This window comes from Halichoerus grypus, chromosome 7 (assembly GCF_964656455.1).
Source record: "Halichoerus grypus chromosome 7, mHalGry1.hap1.1, whole genome shotgun sequence".
Taxonomy (NCBI): Eukaryota; Metazoa; Chordata; class Mammalia; order Carnivora; family Phocidae; genus Halichoerus; species Halichoerus grypus.
Window position 1 is genome coordinate 24,824,701 of NC_135718.1, and position 25,022 is coordinate 24,849,722.

General features: G+C 37.0%; 2 protein-coding genes across 12 annotated transcripts in view; one reads left to right on the forward strand and one right to left on the reverse strand.

The window, feature by feature from the left end:
- Positions 1 to 17,615, forward strand: part of CFAP43 (cilia and flagella associated protein 43) — a 111,343-nt gene extending 93,728 nt beyond the window's left edge. The window contains exons 29-38 of the mRNA XM_078077143.1: positions 2,229 to 2,336; positions 4,788 to 4,874; positions 6,121 to 6,209; positions 8,206 to 8,419; positions 9,543 to 9,655; positions 10,654 to 10,813; positions 14,173 to 14,337; positions 16,226 to 16,306; positions 16,977 to 17,130; positions 17,320 to 17,615. Coding sequence (XP_077933269.1) covers positions 2,229 to 2,336; positions 4,788 to 4,874; positions 6,121 to 6,209; positions 8,206 to 8,419; positions 9,543 to 9,655; positions 10,654 to 10,813; positions 14,173 to 14,337; positions 16,226 to 16,306; positions 16,977 to 17,130; positions 17,320 to 17,486 — 1,338 coding nt within the window. The 3' untranslated portion in view covers positions 17,487 to 17,615. The remainder of the gene's footprint in view (positions 1 to 2,228; positions 2,337 to 4,787; positions 4,875 to 6,120; positions 6,210 to 8,205; positions 8,420 to 9,542; positions 9,656 to 10,653; positions 10,814 to 14,172; positions 14,338 to 16,225; positions 16,307 to 16,976; positions 17,131 to 17,319) is intronic.
- A 3,091-nt stretch (positions 17,616 to 20,706) lies between these two features.
- Positions 20,707 to 24,661, reverse strand: SFR1 (SWI5 dependent homologous recombination repair protein 1). Of its 11 annotated transcripts, none has more exons than XM_036111062.2 (5): positions 24,595 to 24,661; positions 24,247 to 24,346; positions 23,722 to 23,843; positions 22,702 to 23,112; positions 20,707 to 21,388 (listed from the first exon to the last, which is right to left on the reverse strand). In XM_036111062.2, the coding sequence occupies exons 3-5, from the start codon at positions 23,815 to 23,817 to the stop codon at positions 21,197 to 21,199; spliced, it is 699 nt and encodes a 232-aa protein (XP_035966955.1). In that variant the 5' UTR covers positions 23,818 to 23,843; positions 24,247 to 24,346; positions 24,595 to 24,661; the 3' UTR covers positions 20,707 to 21,196. The 11 variants fall into 11 exon arrangements, with proteins under 11 accessions (XP_035966955.1, XP_035966961.1, XP_077933268.1 ...); XM_036111068.2 differs by lacking the exon at positions 24,247 to 24,346 and adding an exon at positions 24,011 to 24,179 and having other exon boundaries at positions 24,576 to 24,656; XM_078077142.1 differs by lacking the exon at positions 24,247 to 24,346 and adding an exon at positions 23,933 to 24,179 and having other exon boundaries at positions 24,576 to 24,656.
- Positions 24,662 to 25,022: the final 361 nt, after the last annotated feature.

The following is a 25,022-nucleotide window of genomic DNA, read 5'->3' on the forward strand; positions in this document are numbered from 1 at the left end:
GCTAGAGCCTCCTAGTATATGCTCTGTTCTTTTACTTTCTCAAACTTATTACAACTGAATTTTAATTTATATGAGATTACTTTTTAATGCTCCCAAAACTATAAGTCTGTCTGATTCATCCCTGTATCTCCAGAAACTAGCAAAGGGCCGGGCTCATACTATGTGTTAAATGAATGAATAATCCACTTGCCCCAAAAGATCTGATGAAAAATCTGGCTTAATTTTACTCAGCAGTAAGAATATAAATGACGTGTACAGTAACTAGAAACAAGAAGACCAAGCAGTGAAGCCTTTAAATTCTGAGGGAAAATTATTCCTAGCATGGGAATCTATACCTGATCAAACTATCAGTTGAGTGTAAGGGAAAATAATGATATTTTGAGAAATACAAGATCTCAAAAGTTTATATGTATCTTCCAAAGCAAGGGGGGTCAGCCAAAAAAGATGAGAGAAGATAAGGGAACCTCTAGGAGGTTGTCTCTATCCTCAGGGTCCCAACAGGAATGGTACACTGAAAGAGTTACATTTAAGAGGTTTAATGCAAGGACTCTTTACGGAGGTATAGTCAGGATTAAGGGGAAACAGCAAGGAATGGTGAAAAACTAAGAGATTAGAAGTAGCAGGAAGGCAGTAACATCACTAGAGCTAAAGAGGCAAAGGAAGGGAGCTGCTACCAGGACCCAGCAAGACCTGTATCCTTGAGAGAGAGGCTGCTCTTCGGGAGTCTTGGCCATAGACAGGACATAACCACTGGCCCAGCAGGGAGGGAGTGTGTATATGGTAGCTGGGTGGGGGGACACTGGGAATAAATGCCCCAGCACTAGTCATAAGAGCCGCATTAATCATAATGCCCAAAAAGTGGAAACAATCCAGATGTCCAACAACTACATATGGATAAATAAAATATGGTTTATCCATATAATGGAATATTATTTGGCAATAGAAAGTTCTAATACATGGTACAACATGGATGAACCTTGACTTGTATGAAATTAATGAATTGTATGAAATATATCTTAATAAAGCTGTTATTTTAAAAAGATAAGCTCAGAACATCTTTTCATACAAGATAATGAGGAAACTGTCAAAGACTACTAGCTAATATCCAAAGGACTCAGGGGCCAAATTTAAAAGCTCCCCTAAAGGGAATAATTTAAGATTCAACAATGATAATCATTGCAATTAACTGAAACCCACCAAAGTTGTTTAAATTTGTGAATTTGTGATATTTTAAAAAGAAAAATGCCTATTGTTCACCATCAAAGAATAACAACCAATTCATTATGTAGAAACTGATAAAGAGAAAGCACTGAGTATTGATTCCACCTTCCTATATGAACTGTACCACTAGGTAACTACATTGCAGATAAGGAGAAGCATCTGTTTATAAAAGAATTTTAATTAATAAGTGAAAAAGGAACGATAGAAATAGACTATCACCATCTTGCAACTCCCCATAGATTAATGGGTTGGGGCATGGAGTGTCTACCATTACTAACATCACAAAAATGCAGATATCCTAATATTATGTGTGTCCTGATCAAAGAACATAGTATCACCTACGGTATTGCCAGAAGGATCAAACATGTGTCTGATAAGGCCTCTGATCAGCGGCCAGTTTTCAGGAAGTACATGACATGAAGGATACTGATGAACTCACTGTAAGTATGCAGATAGCAAAACCCAGACCAGGTAAAACTATAAGAAAATGTGAAGAAAGGAAAGGGGTGGAAGGGAAACTGCGGATTATAAGAGATTTTTTAAATGTGACAATTTTTTAAATGGACAGGTGATGCTATAGTGCCTAGAGAGATATAACTGGGTGATGAAACCATAAAGAAACACAAGAGAGTGATTACTCTGGATGTCAGGAAAGTAGTTATTACCAGGGTTGAGACTGTGAAGGGGACACATGGAAGGGGCTTCTGGGATGGGAAAGTTCTATTTCCTGAACCGTGTGGTGATCGCAAGTGTGTTTTACCTTTATAATAACTCATTAAACTATACATGGTCTTGTGTATTTTTCTCTATATATGTTTTATCTTACAGTGAAAAGATGAAAAGGTAAAATAACTGAGTAGTTAGTGCCACAGTCTATATTCCCTTTCTCTTAAAAAGAATTTCTCTTATTTGTATGTCATAAACCTGCTTGATGAGTGTCAAGTCTATGACCCTTTCTCAAATAGATGTAGTGATCATTTCCCCAACCTTTTTAAATATTTCTACAGGAGGAATTGAAAATAAATAATCTTGTCTTTTCTCTACTGTTGGATGAAGAAATAAGCTCCAGAGAAGCATTCTTAAACAACTACCTTACAAGGAAGCAGGAGGAGAAAGTAAGGATGATATCTGATATCTTGAGTAAAAGGATTTTCTGACAGACATGCTCCTTGTTTAACAAGCTCTCAGGGGCATCTGGGTGGCTCAGTCGGTTAAACATCTGCCTTCGCCTCAGGTCATGATCCCGGGGTCCTGGGATTGAGCCCCGTGTCAAGCCTCACATCGGGCCAAGCTCAGCACAGGGTCTGCTTGTCCCTCTCCCTTCCCCCCTCCCCCTGCTCATGCTCTCACTCTCTCCTTTCACATTCCTCTCAGCTGTGTGTGATCCTTGGCTCCCCGTCAGGGACTTGGCTCCAGGGTCAGGTTGAAAGCACCCACTCTTATCTGTTAAGGAAGTTATGGGATTCTGCATCTGCAATCATTTAGTCAAAAGAACCGTGTGACTTTCATATGACATACAGTTTATAAAATGAGACAATATAGCTTCATGGTTGAAAGGACCCACTTTTAACCACTGACTGGCTGTGACACTGTGGGACCTTGGACAAGACGTATAACCTTTTAAGCTAGTTGCAAGCCCTTCTCTGGGAATATTGTTCTCTCTGGATCATTTGGAACCCTAAGTATTACTAAACATGTAAGTAATGTGGTAGCTTATAGAATGAAAACCTGTCATATCTGGAAAACTCTAATAATAAATAGTGTGAATAGATATGTTTCATTAAAGACACAATGAATGCAAAATGCTTGTCACAGAATAATTTTCAAAAGATGTCAGTTTTTATTAGTAGTATTAATAACATTTATGAAAGAATGATTTAATATCATATATATATCATATATATGACATATGAACTTAGTTTTTGCTAAAAGTCCATTAAATAGCATATGCACACCTTCTGAATGCAGCCCTACTCATAACAACGCTGCAAGGTACTGGATTTCTTTTTTTTTTTTCTTCCATCAGCACATTTAATTTTTTTTTTTTTCTTAAGGTACTGGATTTCTTTCACAGGTGAGGAGACCATCTCAGAGAGACTAGTAAACATGCCTAAGTCACCCATTAGAAAGTAAAACAGCAGGAATTAGAACTGTGAAAATAAATGGAGACCATCCAAATGAGAATAAGCAGACTATTTATTCAGAACTTGATATAGTAAGAGATCAGCCACCATCACTTGTGTTTGGTGGACACTCAAAGGCAGGCAGGGGGATGGGAAAGCTTTATAATGGAAAGAAGAGAGGGCTTCAGGTGTACCCTGATTAGAAGTTGTTGGCATGGGGGAAGGGGGTGCCTGGGTGGCTCAGTCTGCCTTTGGCTCAGGTTGTGATCCCCGGATCCTGGAATCAAGCCCCATGGGGCTCCCTGCTCAGCGGGGAGTCTGCTTCTTCCCCTCCCTCTGCTTCCCCTGCCCTTCCCCCTCCCCCCCACCCCACTCCGCTCATGCTCACTTGCTCTCTCTCTGAAATAAATAAATAAAATCTTTAAAAAAAAAAAAAGTTGTTGGCATGGGGAAGCCAGGGGCAAGTTAATTAGAAGACAGGCAACCTATGTGATTAATTTGGGGAGCATATTCAGCTTTCTCTGTTTGGTCCTAAACTGGAAATGGTGGCAAAAATTAGGAAAGCTGAAAGTTACTGATCAAATCATGACAGTCTGGGACTGATCGTTGCCGAGGATATGGTCTTGTTTCCCGGCTAGTTGCTACAGGGGTTGTGGGTCAGAGTTCTATTTGTATATATGGTCTGGCATTGTCTGTTTATATATTCAGTCTCTCAGAAGCCAAGCCCATGTGAATCCCAAGCTTGTGCAATTTCATCATCATCATACTTCCCTGTTCCACAGTCACTTACACACTCACACAGCTGGCTGTACTTAGAAACAAGTGATTAGGGGCGCCTGGGTAGCTCAGTCGTTAAGCGTCTGCCTTCAGCTCAGGTCATGATCCCAGGGTCCTGGGATCAAGCCCCGTGTCCGGTTCTCTGCTCCACGGGAAGCCTGCTTCTCCCTCTCCCACTCCCCCTGCTTGTGTTCCCTCTCTCGATGTGTCTCTTTCTGTCAAATAAATAAAATCTTTAAAAAAAAAAAAGAAACAGGTGATTAGATGTTTTTTCTTTCAAAGTCTCCAACTGGTTTACTTTCTGCTATAAATGTTATCTCTAATAGATATTTCACTGATACATTTATCTTGTACTAGGAGATTTCTTATTTTTAGTGTCCCCAATATGTTTGTTTATCCTGAAAAAACTCAGTTTCAATTGCCTATTCTTTTTTTTTTTTTTTTTTTTAAAGATTTTATTTATTTATTTGAGACAGAGAGAATGAGAGAGAGAGAGCACATGAGAAGGGGGAGGGGCAGAGGGAGAAGCAGACCCCCTGCCGAGCAGGGAGCCCGATGCGGGACTCGATCCCGGGACTCCAGGATCATGACCTGAGCCGAAGGCAGTCGCTTAACCAACTGAGCCACCCAGGCGCCCTCAATTGCCTATTCTTGATGTTATTATAGAACCAGACTTCAGAGGCCATCCAGAAAGCCAGAGAAGACCTTGACGTGTACAAGGAACACTATGACAACTTGTTGGCAGAAGACAAAGTGAGAGCTATTGTCTTACCCACTCACCAATGCAATTGAGTTGCTGCTTAGATTTGGGGAAGATTAAAAAGGATATAATTTAATTTCCTCATAGATTTTCTCCTGCTACAATTCTCAGTTATCAGTGAACTTCATTCTGAGCCATTGTATATTTCTGATAACCACTGTGTAAAATAAATTTTTGTAACTTCTCTGGTTTAAATTTTCTCTTGTACAAAAAAAGAGAGATCACCTAGATCTTAGGGCTTCTCAAACTTTAAATTGCGGTCCCCGCTAGTTGGTCATGAAATCAATTTAGTAGGCTATGACCACAATTTTTTTTTAATTTAATTCCAGTATAATTAATGTATAGTATTATATTAGTTTCAGATGTACAATATAATGATTCAACAATTCTATATCTTACTCAGTTCTATATATTATGTATAGATCATGATAAGTGTATTCTTAATCCCTATCACCTATTTCACCTAATACCCCCACTCACCTCGCCTGTGGTAACCATCAGTTTGTTCTCTATAGTTAAGAGTATGGTTTTTTGTGTATCTTTTTTTCTCTTTGTTCATCTGTTTTGTTTCTTAAATTCCATTTATAAGTGAATTCTTGTGGTATTTGTCTTTCTCTGACTAACCTCCTTCACTTAACATTATACCCTCTAGGTCTATCCATGTTGTTGCAAATGACAAGATTTCATTCTTCCATCATATATATATAATATTTATCCATCCATCTATTGATGGGCTCTTGTGTTGCTTCCAAAATTTGGCTATTGTAAATAATGCTGCAGTAAACATAGGGGTGCATATATCTTTTTGAATTAGTGTTTTCATATTCTTTGGATAAATACCCAGTAGTGGAATTATTGGATCATATGTATGACCAGTAGTTTTATAAAGGAAAAGAATAGGATAGAAAAAACATAAAGAACAGAATAAAATAGAATAGAATAGAATACCTTGCATATTTTACTGGTAAATATTATTTTGTGAAAATTTTAGTTCTGAATGATTTCTAGAACCTTATATGAAATAATATTTGTAATTCACAGAGGTACTTCCTATTCAAAATAAATCTTTGAGAAATTCTTGCATAGCAAGTGTCACCCTCAATAAGTCTACTTTATAAACCAAATTTTCATGGATTTTTAAAATCAAAGTAATTCAACCCTATATCTTGAAAAATATTGTCAACAAAGAAAGGGCTTCTGAAAAAAGTTGCAATTAAGCAGTAATATCTCTGTCCTTAGGTTCTGGATCGCAGCTTTAGAAAAGAATTTTCTGAAATTCCCAGTCATCAGGTGGATATACTCTACAAACTTTTTAAACGCCGACCAAGGTTTGTTTCTCCTTTGCTATCATTTTTCTGAGAAAAAAAGTTCATAAATGAAGAGGAGTGTTGTTAGAGTTCAGCTTTTTCAATCCCAACTAGATAGAAATATTCAGTGTAACATCTTTTATGCGAAAATGTTCAAGTGTCTTTATCATAACTCAGGGTTTTTTTAGATTATTCTTACATCTTAAGGTAAGCAATGAAGAAAAATGATTTCATTATTCAAAAAGTTAAGTATCTAGGTAAGCACTGTGCTAGCATAGGCCTATGAAAGTAGTTCCTCTTAAGATATTGGTGGTATACAGATCTATAATTTTTCCCAAGATGTGTTCTAGCAAATATGAGGCCCTTGTTGTATGAATTGGAATTACACATAAAAGGCTTCCAGAACAAAATATGTTTGGGGAAAATCCTGGGTTAAAAGAAAAAGTTAAACAGTTTATTAAAGAACTTCTCAGAACCTGTTTTTGGCCTTTGGATCTCCAAGTATAAAAAATAGAGGGGTGCCTGGATGGCTCCGTCGGTTAAGTGTCTGACTCTTGATTTAGGCCCAGGTCATGATCACACAGGGTCGTGTGATTGAGCCCCAAGTCAGGCTCAGCACTGAGCGTAGAGCCTGCTTAAGATTCCCTCTCTTGGAGCACCTGGGTGGCTCAGTAGTTAAGCGTCTGCCTTTGGCTCAGGTCACGATCCCAGGGTCCTGGGATCGAACCCCACGTCGGGCTCCCTGCTCAGGGGGAGCCTGCTTCTTCCTCTCCCACTCCCCCTGCTTGTGTTCCCTCTCTAGCTGTCTTTCTCTCTGTCAAATAAGTAAAATCATAAAAAAAAAAAAAGATTCTGCCTCTCCCTCTGCTTCTCCTCTCCCCCCACTTGTATGCATGTGCATGCTCTCTCTAAAAAAAAAAAAAAAAAAATAGAGTAACCGGTATTTTCCAAACTTATTTGGCCAGTCAGAGCATCTCATGTGATTGTGTTCAAGACAAAGTTTGGAAAATGCCAGTATAAATGATTGAAAATAACCATTATCAAAAAGGGTTCGAAAATAATCAGGGTTTTATACTGAGAGTAGCATTAGAATTCATTTCACAGATTTCTAAATTTTTCATACTCAGATTTCCATAATTTTCAATCGAAGGTAAGCTAGAAATCATGGAATTTGTTACAACTGTATAGGCGCATATTTGAGATACAAACTCATTCTCTCACTTTTAACAGGTTACACACAACCCAGGAAATTCAACCATATCTTGGTTTCCCTATTTTTAAAGGAGTGAGTCATAATAAGTCTTGTGAAGAAAGAAGCAACGCTTCCCACACATTGGGAGGCAGCAGTGGAAAGAGCATAAGCCTTCATGCCAAACAGAATTAGCTTTAAATCCTAACTCTACCATCTATCAGACCTGTGGTCTTGGACCAATAGCTTCTCTCAGACTTTCTTCATCTAGAGAAAGAGGATAACAATAGTAACTTCACAGCATATTGTAAAGCATCTAGATAGTGAGTGTCTGGTATAAATCTTTGTACCTTTTTCCCTTCCCAGCCACAGCCCAGGGAAACAAAACTAATGCATTAATGTAGATTTTAAAAGGTGCTTCTCCCGTTCAGTTTATATCAGAAATATTCCAGGCTACTCATCTGTAAAAAGGATACTGGCAGAGGATATGTGGGACATAACCAGGGAATATCCATACTCCTCTTGGGCATTTACTTGCCTGCTTAAAATACACAGAAGGGAGAATTCTTTAGTACAGGTAAAGCTGCCAGTGCTGACAACAGTTAGGGACATCAGTAGGCCAGCCAGGGTCATGCCTGGGCATCCAGGGAGTATGGAAGAAGGTCAAAATGGGTGCTTTTCTCTTTGGAATAATCCACCCACCAGCGTCCACTTGCCAAAAGAAAGTGTCATGCAATGTCATACTGATGCTAAGGGTTGTATAATTTAACATTGATTTCTTGTGTGTGAGAATGTGAAAGGTTGATGGGTTTTTATTGGCAATACCAGGATTCACAAACAGAAAATGCACTCAGATACCGCCAGTATTGTGCCTTTTGGAGAGCGACCAGAATCTGGGAAATTGAATAAGGATGCCTTTGTCCAGTTAATGAAAGCCATGGATGACTTGGACAATATTAGTAACATGCCAGAAGGCTTGGATCCCTCGGTCTGGGATCATTTCTGCATGACCAGACGAGCGAAAGTGGAAAATGAACAGAAAGTATATAATAACATCTTATTTTATTCCATTTCAATTTCATTTCATTTCACTTAGTGTACTAATATCAAATATATAGTTTATAGTGACCAGTGCTTCCAGAAATGCTAATTATTTAGGTTTTCCTGCTAAGGTAGTAGTTAGTAACATTAGTAATAATAATGATGAAATAACATTAACCTTAATGGCATTGAGGGCTAAGTATAGGTCTATACTTCTAAGCCCATGCTGTCCAAAATGGTGGCCCCTAGCCACATGTGGTTATTGTTTACTTGAAATAATGTGGCCAGTCCTGATTGAGACATGTTGTAAGTAGTATGAAAAAAGAATGGAAAATGTCTCAATTTTTTTAATATTCATTACAGTTGAAATGATGTTTGGGATATATTATATTAAATAAAATATATTAGTGAAATTAATTTCACCTGTTTCATTTCACATTTTATAATGTGGCTCCTGCAAAACTGAAAATTAAATATGTGGCTCTCATTTATGGCTCACATTGTATTTCTCTTGGGCAGCACTGTCATAGACACAACTTCCTTTCTCTCTGCCCTGGTCTTGAGTTGTCCTCATCCCTTTCTGCATAGATTAGAATTATATTTCACTAGAACCTACTTTATATTTGCTAGACTATTTTTTTAATGTGGCAAAGGTAACAATTTGAGAATGTATTAGTTGAGAAAAGATTCCTTCATTTTGCTGTTTCTTGACCACCCTCTGCCTCCCCTCCCCAAAATTCCCTAAATTCAGCGCCACAAACATCAGACTGGCATATTTTTGTTGAGGAATCTATGATTTTATCATTTTATCTGAGATGATGAGAACAAATTTTAAAATAAGATGTATATATAAGGAAAATTACAGTTTCTTGCATATTTGATTTTTAGTGAGAAGCAAGTTTAATATTTTTCAAAATATTCATGGAATGTAACATGTAAGTTTTAGGTGTCTTACATAACATCATGGCAGGGCTTTAAATTTTTATTAATCTAGAAAAATGGGCTTGTTAATAAGGCTTTGTAACTAAGTAAAACATCTATGTTTTCTAAAGTTCTTTAAAATTAGTTTGCTTTTATTTCTAAAGCCCCACATGCTCTAAGATTTTGTGGTTTGGTTCCTTCAGGTAAAGCAGAAAGCGGCCGGCTTAATGGAAATGATGGCTTTTCTGCGGAGGAGAACAGAGGATGATGATAAGTTGCAACAGGAAATTGAAAAAGTGTTCCATGAACTCATGGTGTAATTTCAACTTTTCATCCATGCTCATTTACACAGAGTCTAAGCTAGGGCTAAGTTAGATTGTGTTGTCATGGGGGGAGAAAGCTTACTCGCTGGTTTCCAGGCGGCACAGACTGGTCTCTCTTGCTGGGCTTTATAAATTCTCCTTGAAAAAGTGCATTTTGTTACCAAAGACCTTACTTCAGAATGGAACTTACCTACAGGTTCCATTGCTCTTATTAGAAATAGGCAAGTTTTGGGAAAACCTTTCTATTTTTTAACCTGCTCCTTCCACATAAATACAGTACAAAGAATTTGTTTCTGCTAGTCAGCACCTTTGGGCTCAAGCCACACAAGCAAACTCTGGAAAATTAGGCAGATATCCAAGAAATTCACATGTAGACAACTAACCAGCTAATATCTTTTTCTTTAAGAGAGATTGTATTTTGCTGAGTGGTTGGGATACTGTTCTAAGTCCTTGATTCACTTTTTCCATATTTGCAGCCACTTTGATAAATGCTTCTCTGGTGTTCCCAAATTCATCATGATACATCATCCTCAGATCTAGGCTCTAAGGAGGAATGGGACTTAGCCAGAAATAGATATAAGTAGCATATAGATTAAACATTGTTAATAAAATATCAGAAGTTAATACATAAAGTCAGAACTTTAATAGATGTGTTATTTGGTATCATCTCAGTTTTTTTCCACTTACAACCAAAATTATATTAATCCTTTCTTAATCATAAAGTAAAACTTTGTGAATGCATTTCTGTCCATGCCATTCTTTGAGCAGCCCAAGTGTAATTCCATATCAACAAGAGGAGGTATCATAGAGACCTCCAAGGAAGCTCATCATCAGGAAAACATGTTCTGCATTAATCTCAGCAGGTTTTCCTTCAGCTTAAGTTTGAAATTCAAGTTGAAAATTAAGTTTGAATTTTATGTTCTCGGATAATAGATGAAATTTGTAATATAAATATATTACAACTACTTACTTTGAAGTCTTCTCAATATAGATTGCAGGAAGAGAAAGTGAGATTCCAGTTGAATTTGACAATCCAAATTCTCCTTAAACAAGGACAAGTGGAGCTGGAAAATTTTCAGTTATTGCTGGAGTATCCTGATGCAATTCTCATCAACAAGAACATAATTGAAGACTTGAATTCTGTGATTCGGGTAATTATCATTTTTTAAGAAGAAAGCCAACAGAATAACCTGCTGTACCAAATTTGTTCATTTTTCTCCCATTTCCATGATAAATCATTTTCATTCAGTTAAATCAGTGGTTCCTAACTCTGGCTGTACATTAGAATCACCTGAAGAACTTTACAAATGTGTCCAGGCCCCACCCCGAGGCATGGTATTTTTTAAAAGCCTCCCAGATGATTCTAAGTTATAAGAAGTCCAGCACTACAAAGTTAAATGTTCATTCTAATATGCCTTCATTTTGTTAAGCTCAGTCTACTCACCTAATGATAATTTTAGATAAGATTAGATCACTGATTTCAGACCTTGCTTATTTTCTAATATAAGCATTTAATGTTATAATTTGTCTCTAAGCATGATTTTAGCAGTATTATGCAAATTTTGATATTTTGTCTTTTCATTTTCTTTCCATTTAAAGTATTTTCTCATTTCCCATGTAACTTCCTTTTTGACTTATGGGCTATTTAGAAGTGTTATTTAATTTCCAAATATTTGGGGATTTTGTACTATTTGGGAATTATGTGCTAATGTTGCCATACATTTTACTTTTACAAATACTCTAAACCCACAAAACACTGCCATCATTTTCGCTTTAGATAATTATCTTTTAGAGTGATGAAAAGTAAGAAGAAAGCATTTTCTATTTCCTTTCATTTTCACTATTTCAAGAAATCATCTTTGTAGGGATTAAAGTGTCTGTCTTATACCATATATCTTCTACTTAAAGAACTTCTTTTAACTGAATTGCAAGTTTGCCTGTATTGAATTCTCTAAGTTTTGTCTGAAATTGTCTTTGATTCACCTTCATTGTTGATAGTTTGCTAGGTTCCCTGGATTGGAAGATTTTTTTCTCTCTTTTCCTCATCCTTTTCACTTTAAAGGTGTTCATTTTCTTCTGACTTACAGAGCTTCTGACAAGAAGTCTACTATGTATTTTTAAATCTTTGTTCCTTCTAATGTAATATGTCTGCCTTTGGGCTTTTCTCTTTATCTTGGTTTTCAGAAGTTTGAACATATGGCTAGGAGTGTGTGTATGAGTATACAATCCTTTTAACACACTGTTTAATTTGGTTTGCTAATATTTTATTGAGGACTTATGCATCTATTTTCATCAGGGATATGGGCCTGTAATTTTCTTTTCTTGGGGTGTCCTTGTCTGGCTTTGGTATCAGGGTAATGCTGGTCTTGTAGAATGAGTTGGGAAGTGTTCCCTCCTCTTCTATTTTTTTAAGGAGTTTGAGAAGGATTGGTATTAATTCTTCTTTGAATATTTGGTAGAATTCACCAGTGAAGACTTCTGGTCTTGGGCTTTTTATTTTGTTGGGAGGTTTTTTTATTCTGATTCGATCTTTAGTTAGTATAGGTTTATTCAGATTTTCTGTTACTCTTTGAGTTAGTTTTTGTAGTTTGTGTGTTTATAGAATTTTTTTCTATTTCATCTAGGTTTATCTAATTTGTTGGAGTACAATTGTTATAGTATTCTCTTATAATCTTATTAAATTCTGTAAGGTTAGTAGTAATGTCCTTGATTTTAGGTGCTTATAGCTATAAGTTTCCCTATGAATACTGGTTTAGATGCATCTCATAAGTTTTGGTATGTTATGTTTTCACTTTCATTCATTTCAAAGTATTTTCTAGTATCCTTTGTGATTTCTTCTTTGACCTATTATTTTAAAATGTGTCATTTAATTTCTACATATTTGTGAATATTCCACTTTTCCTTCTGTTATTGATTTCTAGTTTCATTACCTAGTGGTCAGAACATGTATGTATGATTGTATGATTTCAATCTTCTAAAATTTATTAGGATTCATTTTACGACCTAACATATGATCTATTATGGAGAAATGGCTCCAAGGACAAGGGACTCATGCGCTATTGTCAGTTACTTGACAAGAGCAGTCTCAGTGGGAAGTTGGAGCAGAAGGTCAATTGGCTGTGGTTGAAGAAATAATATGAAGTGAGGTTGTAGAGATGGTGACTATAAATAAATCTTAGAAAAAAAAGTTGACCGAAAGGAGAACAGAAAGGCGATGTGGTAGCTCTACAGCAGTGTTTTTTAACCTTGGCACTACTGACATTCTGGGCCAGATGATTATGTCCTGTGTATTGCATAAAGTTTAGTAGCATCCCTGGCATCTACCCTCTAGATGCCAGTAGCAACACCTCCCTCCAGGTGTATCAGCCAAACATTTCTGCAAACATAATCTTAATTTCCTATGGGAGGGCAATATCTCCAACATTTGAGAAACACTAACCTAGAGAAATGCTTGAACTTAAGATTTTGGAGCTGTTACATACAACAAGATCAAGGGTATAATTGTGGGATTTGAGTGTCTGAGTAAGATGGAGAAGAGATCATTGAAAGTGAGAAATTCAAGGAATTGAGAGGCCAAGCAGTGATCAGAAGATGAAAATAATTTTTAAAAAGAGTAGCATGATGGAAAATAATTTTTAAAAAGAGTACCTTTAAAAAAGGTATGGTATAATATAATGGCATGGACTTCAAAAAGCTAAGTTTTTTAAGAAGAAAGATGTAAAATGTTAACTGATAGAACTCATATAAATTTATTTTAGAGACATAAGAGTTTCACTATTAGCAATCTGGGAGAACAACTTCATGAAATTATTCCTGAACTTCATTTACGCAATTTGAAGTGAAGTGCAAAATATCTCGATGTTTAAATATATTTAACCCACTCAATTTTATTTTATTTTATTTTATTTTTTTGCTTATCCACTAGCTACCAATCAGATACTGTTGTGCCTGGCTGCATTAAACTACAGTCCTTTGTCTACAGTGTCAGGAAGCAGGGTAGAGAGTAGGGGTACAAATGCATACAGCCTGATAGACTGGTGATGGCAAAAAGTGTTCCTGCCTAATTACTGACATATAAAGTAAATTGGCTATGCTGTTTATATATATTTTTTAATCCTTTCTGTTTAGTACCTATCAGCTTTTTAGTGATCGGTAATTTTTTAATATCTGCTATATTTTTAAAAAGAAGATAGAGGGGCATCTGGGTGGCCAGTCGGTTAAGTGTCTGACTCTTGATTTTGGCTCAGGGTCGTGAAATCCAGCTTTGCGTGGGGCTCCACACTGGCCATGAAGCCTGCTTAAGATTCTCTCTCTCCCTCTCCCTCTGCCCCCTCACACCACTCATGCATGCACTCTTTCTCTCTCAAAAAAATAATTAATTAAAATAATTTCCAAAAAAAGAATTACCTCTGTGATCCAAGTGTTTTCTAAGAATAGCATTCAGCTTCAGATATTCTGTATTCTGTATGTAGAGTCCTATGAATATCAAAACGTACTTTTTTTTTTCAAGACTCAAGGACAAAAGAAAGTTGCTAGCATGATGGAAAGTAAAGATGTCCACAAAGGAATATTTCAGATTGAGTGGGAACATAAGAAAATGGAGATGGAAATGGAAGATCTAAATCAGAAGGCTTGGGATATTCAGATGCTGTTTTTTTCAAGAGATCGTCAAAAGGTAAGTTCTCCCTGCCCCACTATATAATTTTAATTTCATTCATTAATGTATTCATTCAAACAGTATTTAATAAGACACCTCTGTAATATCAAGCACATTCTAAGCCAGTAGTTTTTCATGATGTGTCTATGAATTCTTTGTCTTCTGATGATTTCCTAATTGTCAAATCCAGTGGTCTGTCCCCCAGTCATCACCATCACGCAACTGTTAGTAGCATTTGACCATCTTAATTGCCCATTCCTCTGGCTTTTTTCAACCCTGTTTTCTGCTATTTTTCTTCCAACATGTCAGGCCACTCTGCCTCTTTTACTGAATTCTCTTTTGCTTCTAGCCCTTTTTTTTTTTTAAAGATTTATTTATTAATTTGAGAGAGAGAGAAAGAGCACAAGTGGGAGGGGCAGAGGGAGAGAGAATCTGAAGCAGACTCTGCACTGAGTGGTGAGCCCCACTCGGGGCTTAATCTCACAACCTAGAGATCACGACCTGAGCCAAAACCAAGAGTCAGATGTTCAACCGACTGTGCCACCCAGGCGTCCCCTAACTCTTATATATAACTATTCTTTATGATCCTGCCTTTTGTTCTGTTTCCTTCCATGCCCTCTCCTTCGCTGATCTTGATTTTTCTAACTTCAGTGATCACTTCTAAAAGACCAATCCAAGTTCTCAGTTCCTGATCTCCCTCAAGCTCTATTTCTACATTCCCACCTCCCAACAGCAACCCTTCTTAATATGCTTATTTCTGTTCTTTTCAACCACTTACTCAGGCTTCTAGTTGTTGTCATCTTTGATTCCCCTCTCCTGTCTTCCAAGTCTTGCCTAGTTTATCTACTTATTCCCTCCTTCTTTATCCCCACTGCTGTTAGCCTGGCTCAGTTTTTCTTTTCCATGATTTAAACTATTGTATGATAATCCAACTGGGGGCACCTGACGGGCTTAGTTGGAATAGCATGCAACTCTTGATCTCAGGGTCGTAAGTTCAAGCCTCATGTTGGGTGTAGAGATTACTAAAAAAATCATAATAATAATAAACTTTTTAAAAAATCTCCTAGCTGGTCTCTTGACCCTTGGGCCTTCTCTTATCTAATTTATACTGTATGTTGCTATCAGATTAATATTGCTGTTCAGCTCTAATAACCTTACTACTCTGCTCAAACATTTTAAACTGCAACTTCTTACCTGGCAAATGAATTATGAAATCTTTAGGTGGAGGATCTGCATCCTTCAACCTAACTTTTCAAATTCATTCCCACTGTTCCTCTTATACATTAGTATTCTCAAAACAAACTGATTGATATTTTCTAGGATTTTACTTCTGTGCCTTTTCTCATTACTGGTTCTTCAACCTGAAATATCTTTCCTCACATTTTTCACATCCCAAATCTATTTTTCAAGGTCTAATTTAAATGCCACCTGCTCAAAAAGCCTCTGGATTTCCCCTCTGGATTTTAAAATGTGTCCAGAAAAACCACATCCTTTCCCAGACCACCTTTGAATTTGCATGTCACTTTACATATTTTCTGGCAACTAATCATATGTACATGCTCTTTTTTTTGAAAGCTAAAGTCATGTTATCTATCTTTGTATCTCCCTTAGTATCTTTAACTGGAACACTATTAATACAGGGCTCAAATGAGACACTTAATAAATATTTGGTGAGTTGAATAAATGAATGAGAAAATAAACTCTAGGCATTTGTAATTATTAATATACAAGTGAGTGTATCAATAGCTAAATACAATTAAATATCATGGCACGAAAGTCAAATCAATCTTAGATAATTTTTATGAAAATGGTAACTTTCAAAATTAAGAATGTTTTATAAAGTTATCTATTGAAAGAATAGAGTAAAATATTCTTACATATTTTGTGGGGTTTTTTCTTCTCCAAGTACCTAAATGAACCAAACTATGAGACTCTGATTGCCATTCAAATTGGAATAATGGAGCAAACCATTGCTGTTTTAGAGAAGGTAGGTCTCAAAGGTATTGATCATTATAATCCCAACAGTTTTGAATTATTTGAACAAAGCCATAGTGTTCCAAGTCATGAATTCAAACAGAACCTAATAAAATCGTGGTCCATTACTGACATTCAGGATCTAATTAGAGGCCCCTGAATAGTGTCTTTGCAACCATAACAAGTGTGATAGACTGAAGTACTTCTTTTAATATTAGAATTAACCCCTGGGAGATATCTGAGTGTACATTAATTTCCAATTTCACATTAAGTTGTGATTTATGTAACAAGTGTTGATAGTCTTTCTTGGGCTTTGTAAAGCCTTTGTTTTTTCATTACTGCTTAACAAATTTTGTTTTGTTTTGTATATATTTTGTTTTGTATACAAGCTTAGCTTGTCTAGCATATATAAGATGGAAACAAAGTAATCTCAAGGCTATGTATTTTTTTAATCTCTCATTTTTAAGAATATACAAGATTTTTTCTAAAATGTCATTAAAATACCATTCTATCTTTAAACAGTTTAGTTAACTACTATGTTCAGGCATTATGTTAGGCAATAGGGATATGGTGATAAGATGATATCTCGATAATAATGAATTTAAATTTAAAAAATAATGTCTTTGTAAAGTACTTTTTTTCAAAATTATTTTTGTGGGGTGTCATGGGAACAAAAATTTCAGACCCACAAAAAGAATGTGGAAAACTGCAAAAAACTACTAAAAAAACTGGGAAGGTACAGCAATCAAAAAGATGTAGCAAATTATACTCTAAGCTGCAATTTACGAGAAGAGTTGGTGGCTGTCTCAGAGAGAAAAGACATCTGTAATGCAATGGGTAAGAATATTTTTTCTTTACTCAACTGTAGGTTTCTTTAAAAGTAATCACTATTCCTGAAATCTGGTCAGTAGTTACAAAGCTACCAGCATTTCTTCTACATGTTTAATTGATTCCAAGTGCTGTTTCTATATTTGAAAGTATAGATAATAATCCAACTAATTCTTTTCTTCTTCATTTTTGGGGTAGGGTCTAAACTGACTTGTGAAAAAATTGCCAAAGAACGATATGAAAACATGATGCAACAACAAAAGTTAACAAATATTGCAAAACAACAAGCTGAACAGATTTCAATACTGCAGGCTGAAGTTGAACGATTAAGGATGAAAACATTTCCTGCTCTTGTTCAAATATAAAAATGCTGGTGGGAAACACAAGGCAATCAATCATTTAAAAAATAATTTCACTTTATTAAAATGATTTTTTTCTCCCATATCAGGATATTTAAGTAGAACTTCTTCTTAGTTATATATTTTTAATAGCAAATTATCTAATTTCTATCTTAATCATTATAAAAATGTTTGTCTTGCATGAATGTGTAAAATATCATGAATTGTTTTTGTTCAAGAATGAACTGAAAATATTCAAGATGTATTTTACTCATTTACTCATTTAATCTTAACTTTTATCATAAAGACAAAAAATTCTTAGCCACTCCTGGCATTTCTAATTTTATAAAATTACCAGAAAACTTATGAGTTAATGGATGATTTTTATATTTTTCTATATTTCCCAAGTTTTCTATATTTCACAAGCATTTCTTCTATAATCAGAAAAAAATGTCTCAGAACATTTAGGATTATTGCCAGTTCTAGCAATGAGAACAAAGTGAACTGTTTCCTTTTACCAAGCCTTAAATCGTTTGAAAAGTACAACGTATTTTTTTCTGCATAAACATAACATAGTCTTCTACATTGCATATTCATTGTAATAGATGATGATAACTAAATAATGAGAAGATTAAATGGTCAGGAAACTGCTTCCCCCTTCCGTAGCCTGTGGACTGCTGCATTCCAAGATGATACCATTGGGATCCTGGACCACAATCTCCAAGTAATGTCATGGTCTCATTCTTCTGAAATTTGTGAATTAAATGTTAAATGTAATCTGCAACAGCATATCCAATGTGCATAGGTGTAGGTAAAGCAAGAGAGCTATTATCATAAAACCTTCTAAAAAAAAAAATCTTTAAGATATTTAAAATCTTCTACAGACTGCTAGGGTAGTACCATAATTGATCACCCATATACTGATCAATGCTGGGGGGAATGTAAGAGAAATAATAGGCCCAACATCAATTTTGATAGCCCTCCTTAGTACCAGAATGACTCCTCAAGTAGTTTATTTGGCTGATTCAGCAGACAAGTGCCCACTGGTAACATTTCCTACATCTCGGATCCTTCACAATTATCTCTGAGAAGGTGATTGTGGGGGTGGGAGGCTGGACCCAAGGGTGAAGTGTGTGAAGAGTACAAATACTTTGTACTTATGATGAGATTGGCAAAGTTCTTTGTCCTCTTGGTTTGAGTCAATCATGGTTCTACTAGGCTTTTTTTCTCTCCATTTTTTCTAGTGATATAAATTCTAGGTGACCAGGATTAGTTAGTTGCCTTATTAGGCTCCATTTGCTAATAGTCAATGCCACAAATTTCACCATGGACTCCTAGATCTTAACACCCTATTTAATTTCTATTTCTTGGTGGCTACCCTGGGTGACTCTGATAATTCAAGCTTTTTGCTTTGAGACATAGATAGAGTGGAGGTTAGCAGAAATCTCCTGTCTGCAAGCTATATTCTACTAGCAGCACCTTTCAACAGGAGACATCTTCTGGTTTTGGGGGTTGGCTTTGGAAGGGCACATGGGTCATCTACCCCAACCCACTCTAGATACTGTCCATGGTACTGATTCCTCTTACCTTCTGCTGAACTAACAGCAATTATATTTTTATAGTTCTTTAAATTATCTATATTATCAAGTAGTAATATAATTAACTGAGTCAAATATAGCATGGTTCTTAGTAGGGCTCTCTTGCTGAGTTGCCTGGTTTCAAATCTTGGCTCTGCCACTTGAGCTTTAAATAACTATTTAGTTTTAAATAATTACTTTATCTTAAATTTCCTCATCTTTAAAATGGGATGCCAATAATTTTAATACTCAAATGAGTTAACATACTTTTTAAACTGGCACAAAGCAATGCTGAGTGGTAGCTTTCATTTTTATGAATAAAAATATAGTATTCAGTGATTTTTTAAAATAAATGTATCCCATTAAATAGAGGTGAAATTCAACAGAAATTATAAAAAAGGGCCCCACCTCATGGGCATCTTGGTCATCAAACTCTCCCATAAGCCTGATCCATGTTCCATGACCCACCTCCCGTTGCAGGAGTGTCCATTGTGCTGCTAGAGCCCTAAGCACCCAGCTAGTGCCTTGGAAATACCCATTACTATGTCCCCATCTGCTCTCCCCAACTCTCCCAGAACTAGAGTCCCACTGATGCTATAGTTCCTCCAAGTGGACATTCGAGGGTGACTCCAGGGGATATGCTAATCAACAGTAAGTAGCTGCAGCCAAATACCAGCACCATCACTAGGGAAACCACTTCCCATGCCACATTTAGGCTTTCTAGCTGTGTAGCAAGCAGCAATGGAGGCTGATAGGCTCACAACAGCACAGGTCCCTAGGGATACCCATCTAGGAATCTCAGTGATCTCCAAAGTGAGGGAGGCCCATGTGAAGCCTGGGTCAGTCCTCTTGGGGTCATGGCAGCTAATGACAATGGCAGTGTCTAGAAGGTAGAATTTGTGTGTGTGGCAAGATGGGGGTGTGTGGCAAGGGGGAAGGGTAGTACCAGCATGGACACTAACAATTAGAATGGATGCAAGAGCAGGGTCCTAAGGTCTCCTGCTATGCCAAATATTAATGGTTTGTTAGATCATGGGGCGGAACTGGGCCAAAAATGGGGCACACAGGGAGGGGCCTCAGGGTAGTGGCTATTTATCTACTAGTAGGGAAGTAGTTTCAGGATTTTTTTTTTTTAACTAAGTAAAGCTGTTTTAGCCCTTAAAAGGACCCAAAAGCAGAAATCCAGAAGGCCCTCAGGAAGGACTGGATAATAGAACCAGGAAGCCAATGATCCACAAAGCTCTCTCTCCATCTAACATCTTTGCCTTTCTTAGTAAGGGCACATACTATCCTTCTTAGCACACCAGCTTTTCTGCTTCCAAATTTACCTACAACAGCTTCAGTCACAAAAAGAAATGGGCTTTCTTTTCCTGAGCACAATTCCAACTCTCAGACTGGGCCAGCTTGGGTCATTTCTCTGTATAAAGCCCCAAGGACAGGTAGCATTGTACAATATAGCAGCCAGAAACACAACCCTATGAAGCTGGGTTTCTGGCTGAGGAGTCACTAGGAACTGAATAGATAGATGCAGCTAGAAAGCTAAACAAATGTGAAGGACCTTGTATACCTTGAAGTGGGGGATGAGCATATGTTGTTTTAAGAGATGGCGATTTCAGTAAATGAGATGAAGAATACAATAAACAAATTTGAAAAGACAGGGAAGAATAAAATTTTGGACATATGAACAACTTTAATTACCTGCTACACCATCCAGAAGGAAATATGTGGTAAATGGATAAAAACATGGTTCATAAACTTAGGAGACAGGCAGGCATTTTTAGACCACTTTAGGTTTAGACATTAACCAGACTGAACTATTTTTTAACATTTAAAATAAAACTTTAAAAAAAAATAGAACTTTTTTACCACAGTAAACAAAACAATGTATTAAATTTGACTTCCAGAAATGACCAAATTATTTTTTAAACATGATTTAATTTTTTTTCACATTTCTTTAAATGTCAAGTTTTCTTTGGCAAATTTATCCAAAATACTAAATTTTCATTTTAGAACTTATTTTATATTTATATAACAGAGTACCCTAAATTGATGTTCATCAAGATACCTTTCTCTAGGCCCTAATGGTTTCTACCTTCCTTTTAAAATGTATTATCTTTTAAGTTGTCATTCTCAAAAATATTCTGGAGAAAAAATTATGAATTAAACACCGATAAATTCTTCTTCAATTCTGTTATAGTGTAGCAATTTATCATCTAACCCACAGTGGTCTATCAACTGAGTAAGGCTGAGTTTGTTGTTCTCCTCAGACATAGCTGACTGCAACTCATAAAGCAACAGCTGGCTACAGCTTCTCCACTTCTGTATTAACACCTGTAACTGAGACAGATCATTCTGAAATAGGAAAAAAAAAAAATAGGTCAATAACTAGCTAGGCATCCTATTTTAACTTACTTAATGAAAGTTGTTAAATTAGTAAATGAGTAGGTTTAAAGGGTAACACACTTGGGTCAAGATTGGGACTTCTACCCAGGAAAAAGGAGGATGGTTTTAAGTAGAATGGTTACAATGACCCTCAAATTGAGTTCTATGGCTATTTTGTTTGGTCCAACCTCTGGACCATCCTTATCCTCAGGGACAAATCAAATCATCATGAAATAGGGCAAAACTATGTAGAGAAGCAACAATAGGTTAAAACAAAACAAAACGAAACGCTTTTTCTATTATAGCTGTACTTTTTTTTTTTTTTTTTTTTTTTTAAAGATTTTATTTATTTATTTGAGAGAGAGAGAATGAGAGAGAGCGAGTACATGAGAGGGGGGAGGGTCAGAGGGAGAAGCAGACTCCCTGCCGAGCAGGGAGCCCGATGCGGGACTCGATCCAGGGACTCCAGGATCATGACCTGAGCCGAAGGCAGTCGCTTAACCAACTGAGCCACCCAGGCGCCCCTATTATAGCTGTACTTTTAAAAACTGAAAATATTCAATTTAATAAAAATAAAATATAATAAATATAAATTAAAATATTCAACTTAATATTTTTCAACATTCACTATCTCCTAAGACCCAAGTAGTTATATTTAGAAAAGTCCTAAAAATTCAAGACAGCAAATAACATCTACTATTCCCCCATTTATACCACATTCTGGGGAAGGAGCCACTACATATACATGAATGATCCAGGTCAGTAAAGGTTATCTTCTTCCAAGTGCCCAACCTCTACTTAATTCAACCTATCTGGGTTGAAATCTAAAAATCTAATTTATATTTGTTGCTTTATCAAACAAAATACTTGGAACATTTTAATAAGTTGGAAGAACACAAGACTTACTAAAAATATTTTTTATTGTACTTTGTGGCCCATTTTTAGCTTTTTTAATCAGTCACTGGCAGCTGTCACTTTTGTTCTCACTGTACTTGGCATCTATCATTTGATACTAATATTGCTGCAGGCTGGAAACTAGAGAGAAAAATTTCAACTGCATATTAAATGAGAGCTGGGACTTTCTAAATTGTATCTGGTGTTTAGGGGCCTCTTCTACTCTAAATCTATGACTTACATTTGAGTTACAGTTGTTGGAAGCCAGGTTTCTCGATAAATGGCTTATTGCTTATTATGTCTAAATAAACTTATTTTCTCTTTGAAATTACTTTCCTATCATTTATCTAAAAATAAAAAAAATTAAGTGGTTCTGAAATTATTCTCACCTTTGATCTATACATTTTGACCAGTTTTAGCCTCCGAAGAAAGTCTTCTTTCTCCTCAATCTGCTTCACCAATTTTGCTCTTTCTTCACTTAATCCTTGTTTGGGAAGATCCTCATTCACAAAGTCACTTTGGAGATCACTGCATGACTCAGTATCAAGGGATTTAGATTCACATGCACTGATATTCTTGAAGGTATTTTTCAAATATGTACTTTCTTTGAATTCACCATCTATGTGTTTAAAACTTTCTTGAAGTTCCAAACAGTTTTCTTCTGTTGAAGATGCTGGTTTCTCAGGAAAATTCTGATCGTTTTCTTCATTCTCTACTTTAAGACGTTTCACCACACTGTAACAGGAATTAAATGAAGATCTAGTTTTCCTCAATCGTTCTCTAAGTGTTGCACTCATAGGCTGAAAAAAGCACAAAACATTAATCAAGAAAAACATTCCTGTGTAAATAAATCTACTAGAATTAAAGACCTTATATTTCTTTAGTTGACACCACTAGATGGCTTTATATCTCCATGTATCTAAAGTAACCATCACAAAATGTCTTTAATTCCTGCAAGCCCCATTAATTTTATTCTTTTTATTTCAGCAAAGTCAGAACCCTTCTAAAACAGTGTTGAGATGCTTATCCCTATCATCACAAATATTTGTTCAGCAACTAGCACATTCCTGACACTACTGAGTGCTTCAGTTACAAATTAAGGAAAAGACCTAGATCCCTGCCACCAAAGACCTTCAGAATACTGCAGATTCAAACTTCCTCAGTTTGGAATTTTGTAGTAACCTGATCTGAAACTAAATGAAAATAACGGATTCAAGATGAAAATGGGGGGAGGGGGGTGTCACACACATTGTCTTAGGATAAAGACCTAAAATTATTTAATAGTTCAATATCTACTTATTGATCTACACATTATGTTAATTGACAATTTTCAGTAGAATTAAACCCACTACTGGCACAATACCTAGAAATACAGAATAGCTCCAGTGGAAGAACTAAGATATTCATACTTGTTTTCTTGTGCTACTTGTACGGGGAGATGGTGGATTGGCGCAGGCCCGTGGAGTGCTAGGTAAAATCACAGCTGAGTCGGATGGGTTTTCCATCTTGAAAATGAAATCTTGGTTTACCTCTAAAAAAAAAAAAAATCAGAATGTAAATAAAATTAACCCATACGTCTATATATTCAGTTTTTGTAAACAGAACTTTTTACTGTTGTACATGTAATCTCCACAAATAAGCCAGCAACAACTTCACTTGATTGTGATTCATTCTTGCTCTTTAGCAGTTTCCATTTACCTTCCTAAATAAGACTGGGTTGGTCCACATGGTGACTAGTTTTTTCAGGACAAATTAGCTAGCATCTCATCATTTTATCTATCAAAATATCCTCAAATCTGCCATGTAGGTGGTGGGGAGAATAAAAACTTCGTAATTCTCCAGGAATTCTTTAACTTCGTTACGCCAGCTTTATAATGAAAGGAAATACAATTGAAATCTTGACTCGAAAAACATAATCAGACCTGTCACGGTACCTTAAACCCTAAAAAGCTGTGTGACTAGAACCAATGACCACTCCGGCCTGAGGAGCAAGGAACACAAGTGCATCTGTGTCGTTTAATTAGCGAACAGACCCTGGAAAGGAAAGTTGGCTTAAGTTTGTTTCCTCAAACAAAGGCATCAACTTCAATGGGGCGGGAGGGGGGGCAGTTCCTTCCTCCCACCTCTGCAGAAAACCCACACTAGCCCTCGAGAGACCCCAGGTCAGAGGAAGGTTTGAGAGGTCCCCTGACCGCAAAAAGGGAGCTGTACTCGACTCCACAACAGACACCCGAAGCAGCCCAACTCTCGGATAGTCACTCACTCGCTACCCCACACTCTACCTCCCTCCGCCATCCCCAGAGTGCAGAAAACGCGCGCGGCCGCGGCGGGGCGGGGCCGCACGGGAGGCGGAAGAGAGGCGCGATTGGCCGGATTAACCGACGCGCGCAGCTCCGCGGGGCTCAGCGCCCTAGAGCGGCGGGACTGCGCGCGCGCGGCCTCGAGCGCCCGCGAGGAGGCGGTGGCTGAGCGGGGCTACGCGGAGTCCGCAGAGACGCGTGATTGGTCCGGTGGACTGACGCTCGCCGTTCTGCTCCTCCCAACGCCAGAGCTCTAGGGGGCTGTGCGCGCGCGTGGCCGCGAGCCTCTGCAGGGTTAGGGGAGGGCTGGGCTATTTCGGAACGCCAGACGGACGAATTCTGAGGGAGTCGTTCTGCTTTTCGCGGCTTCCCCCCCTCCTCTTTCCTGGCCTTGCCTTCCCTTCCAACTT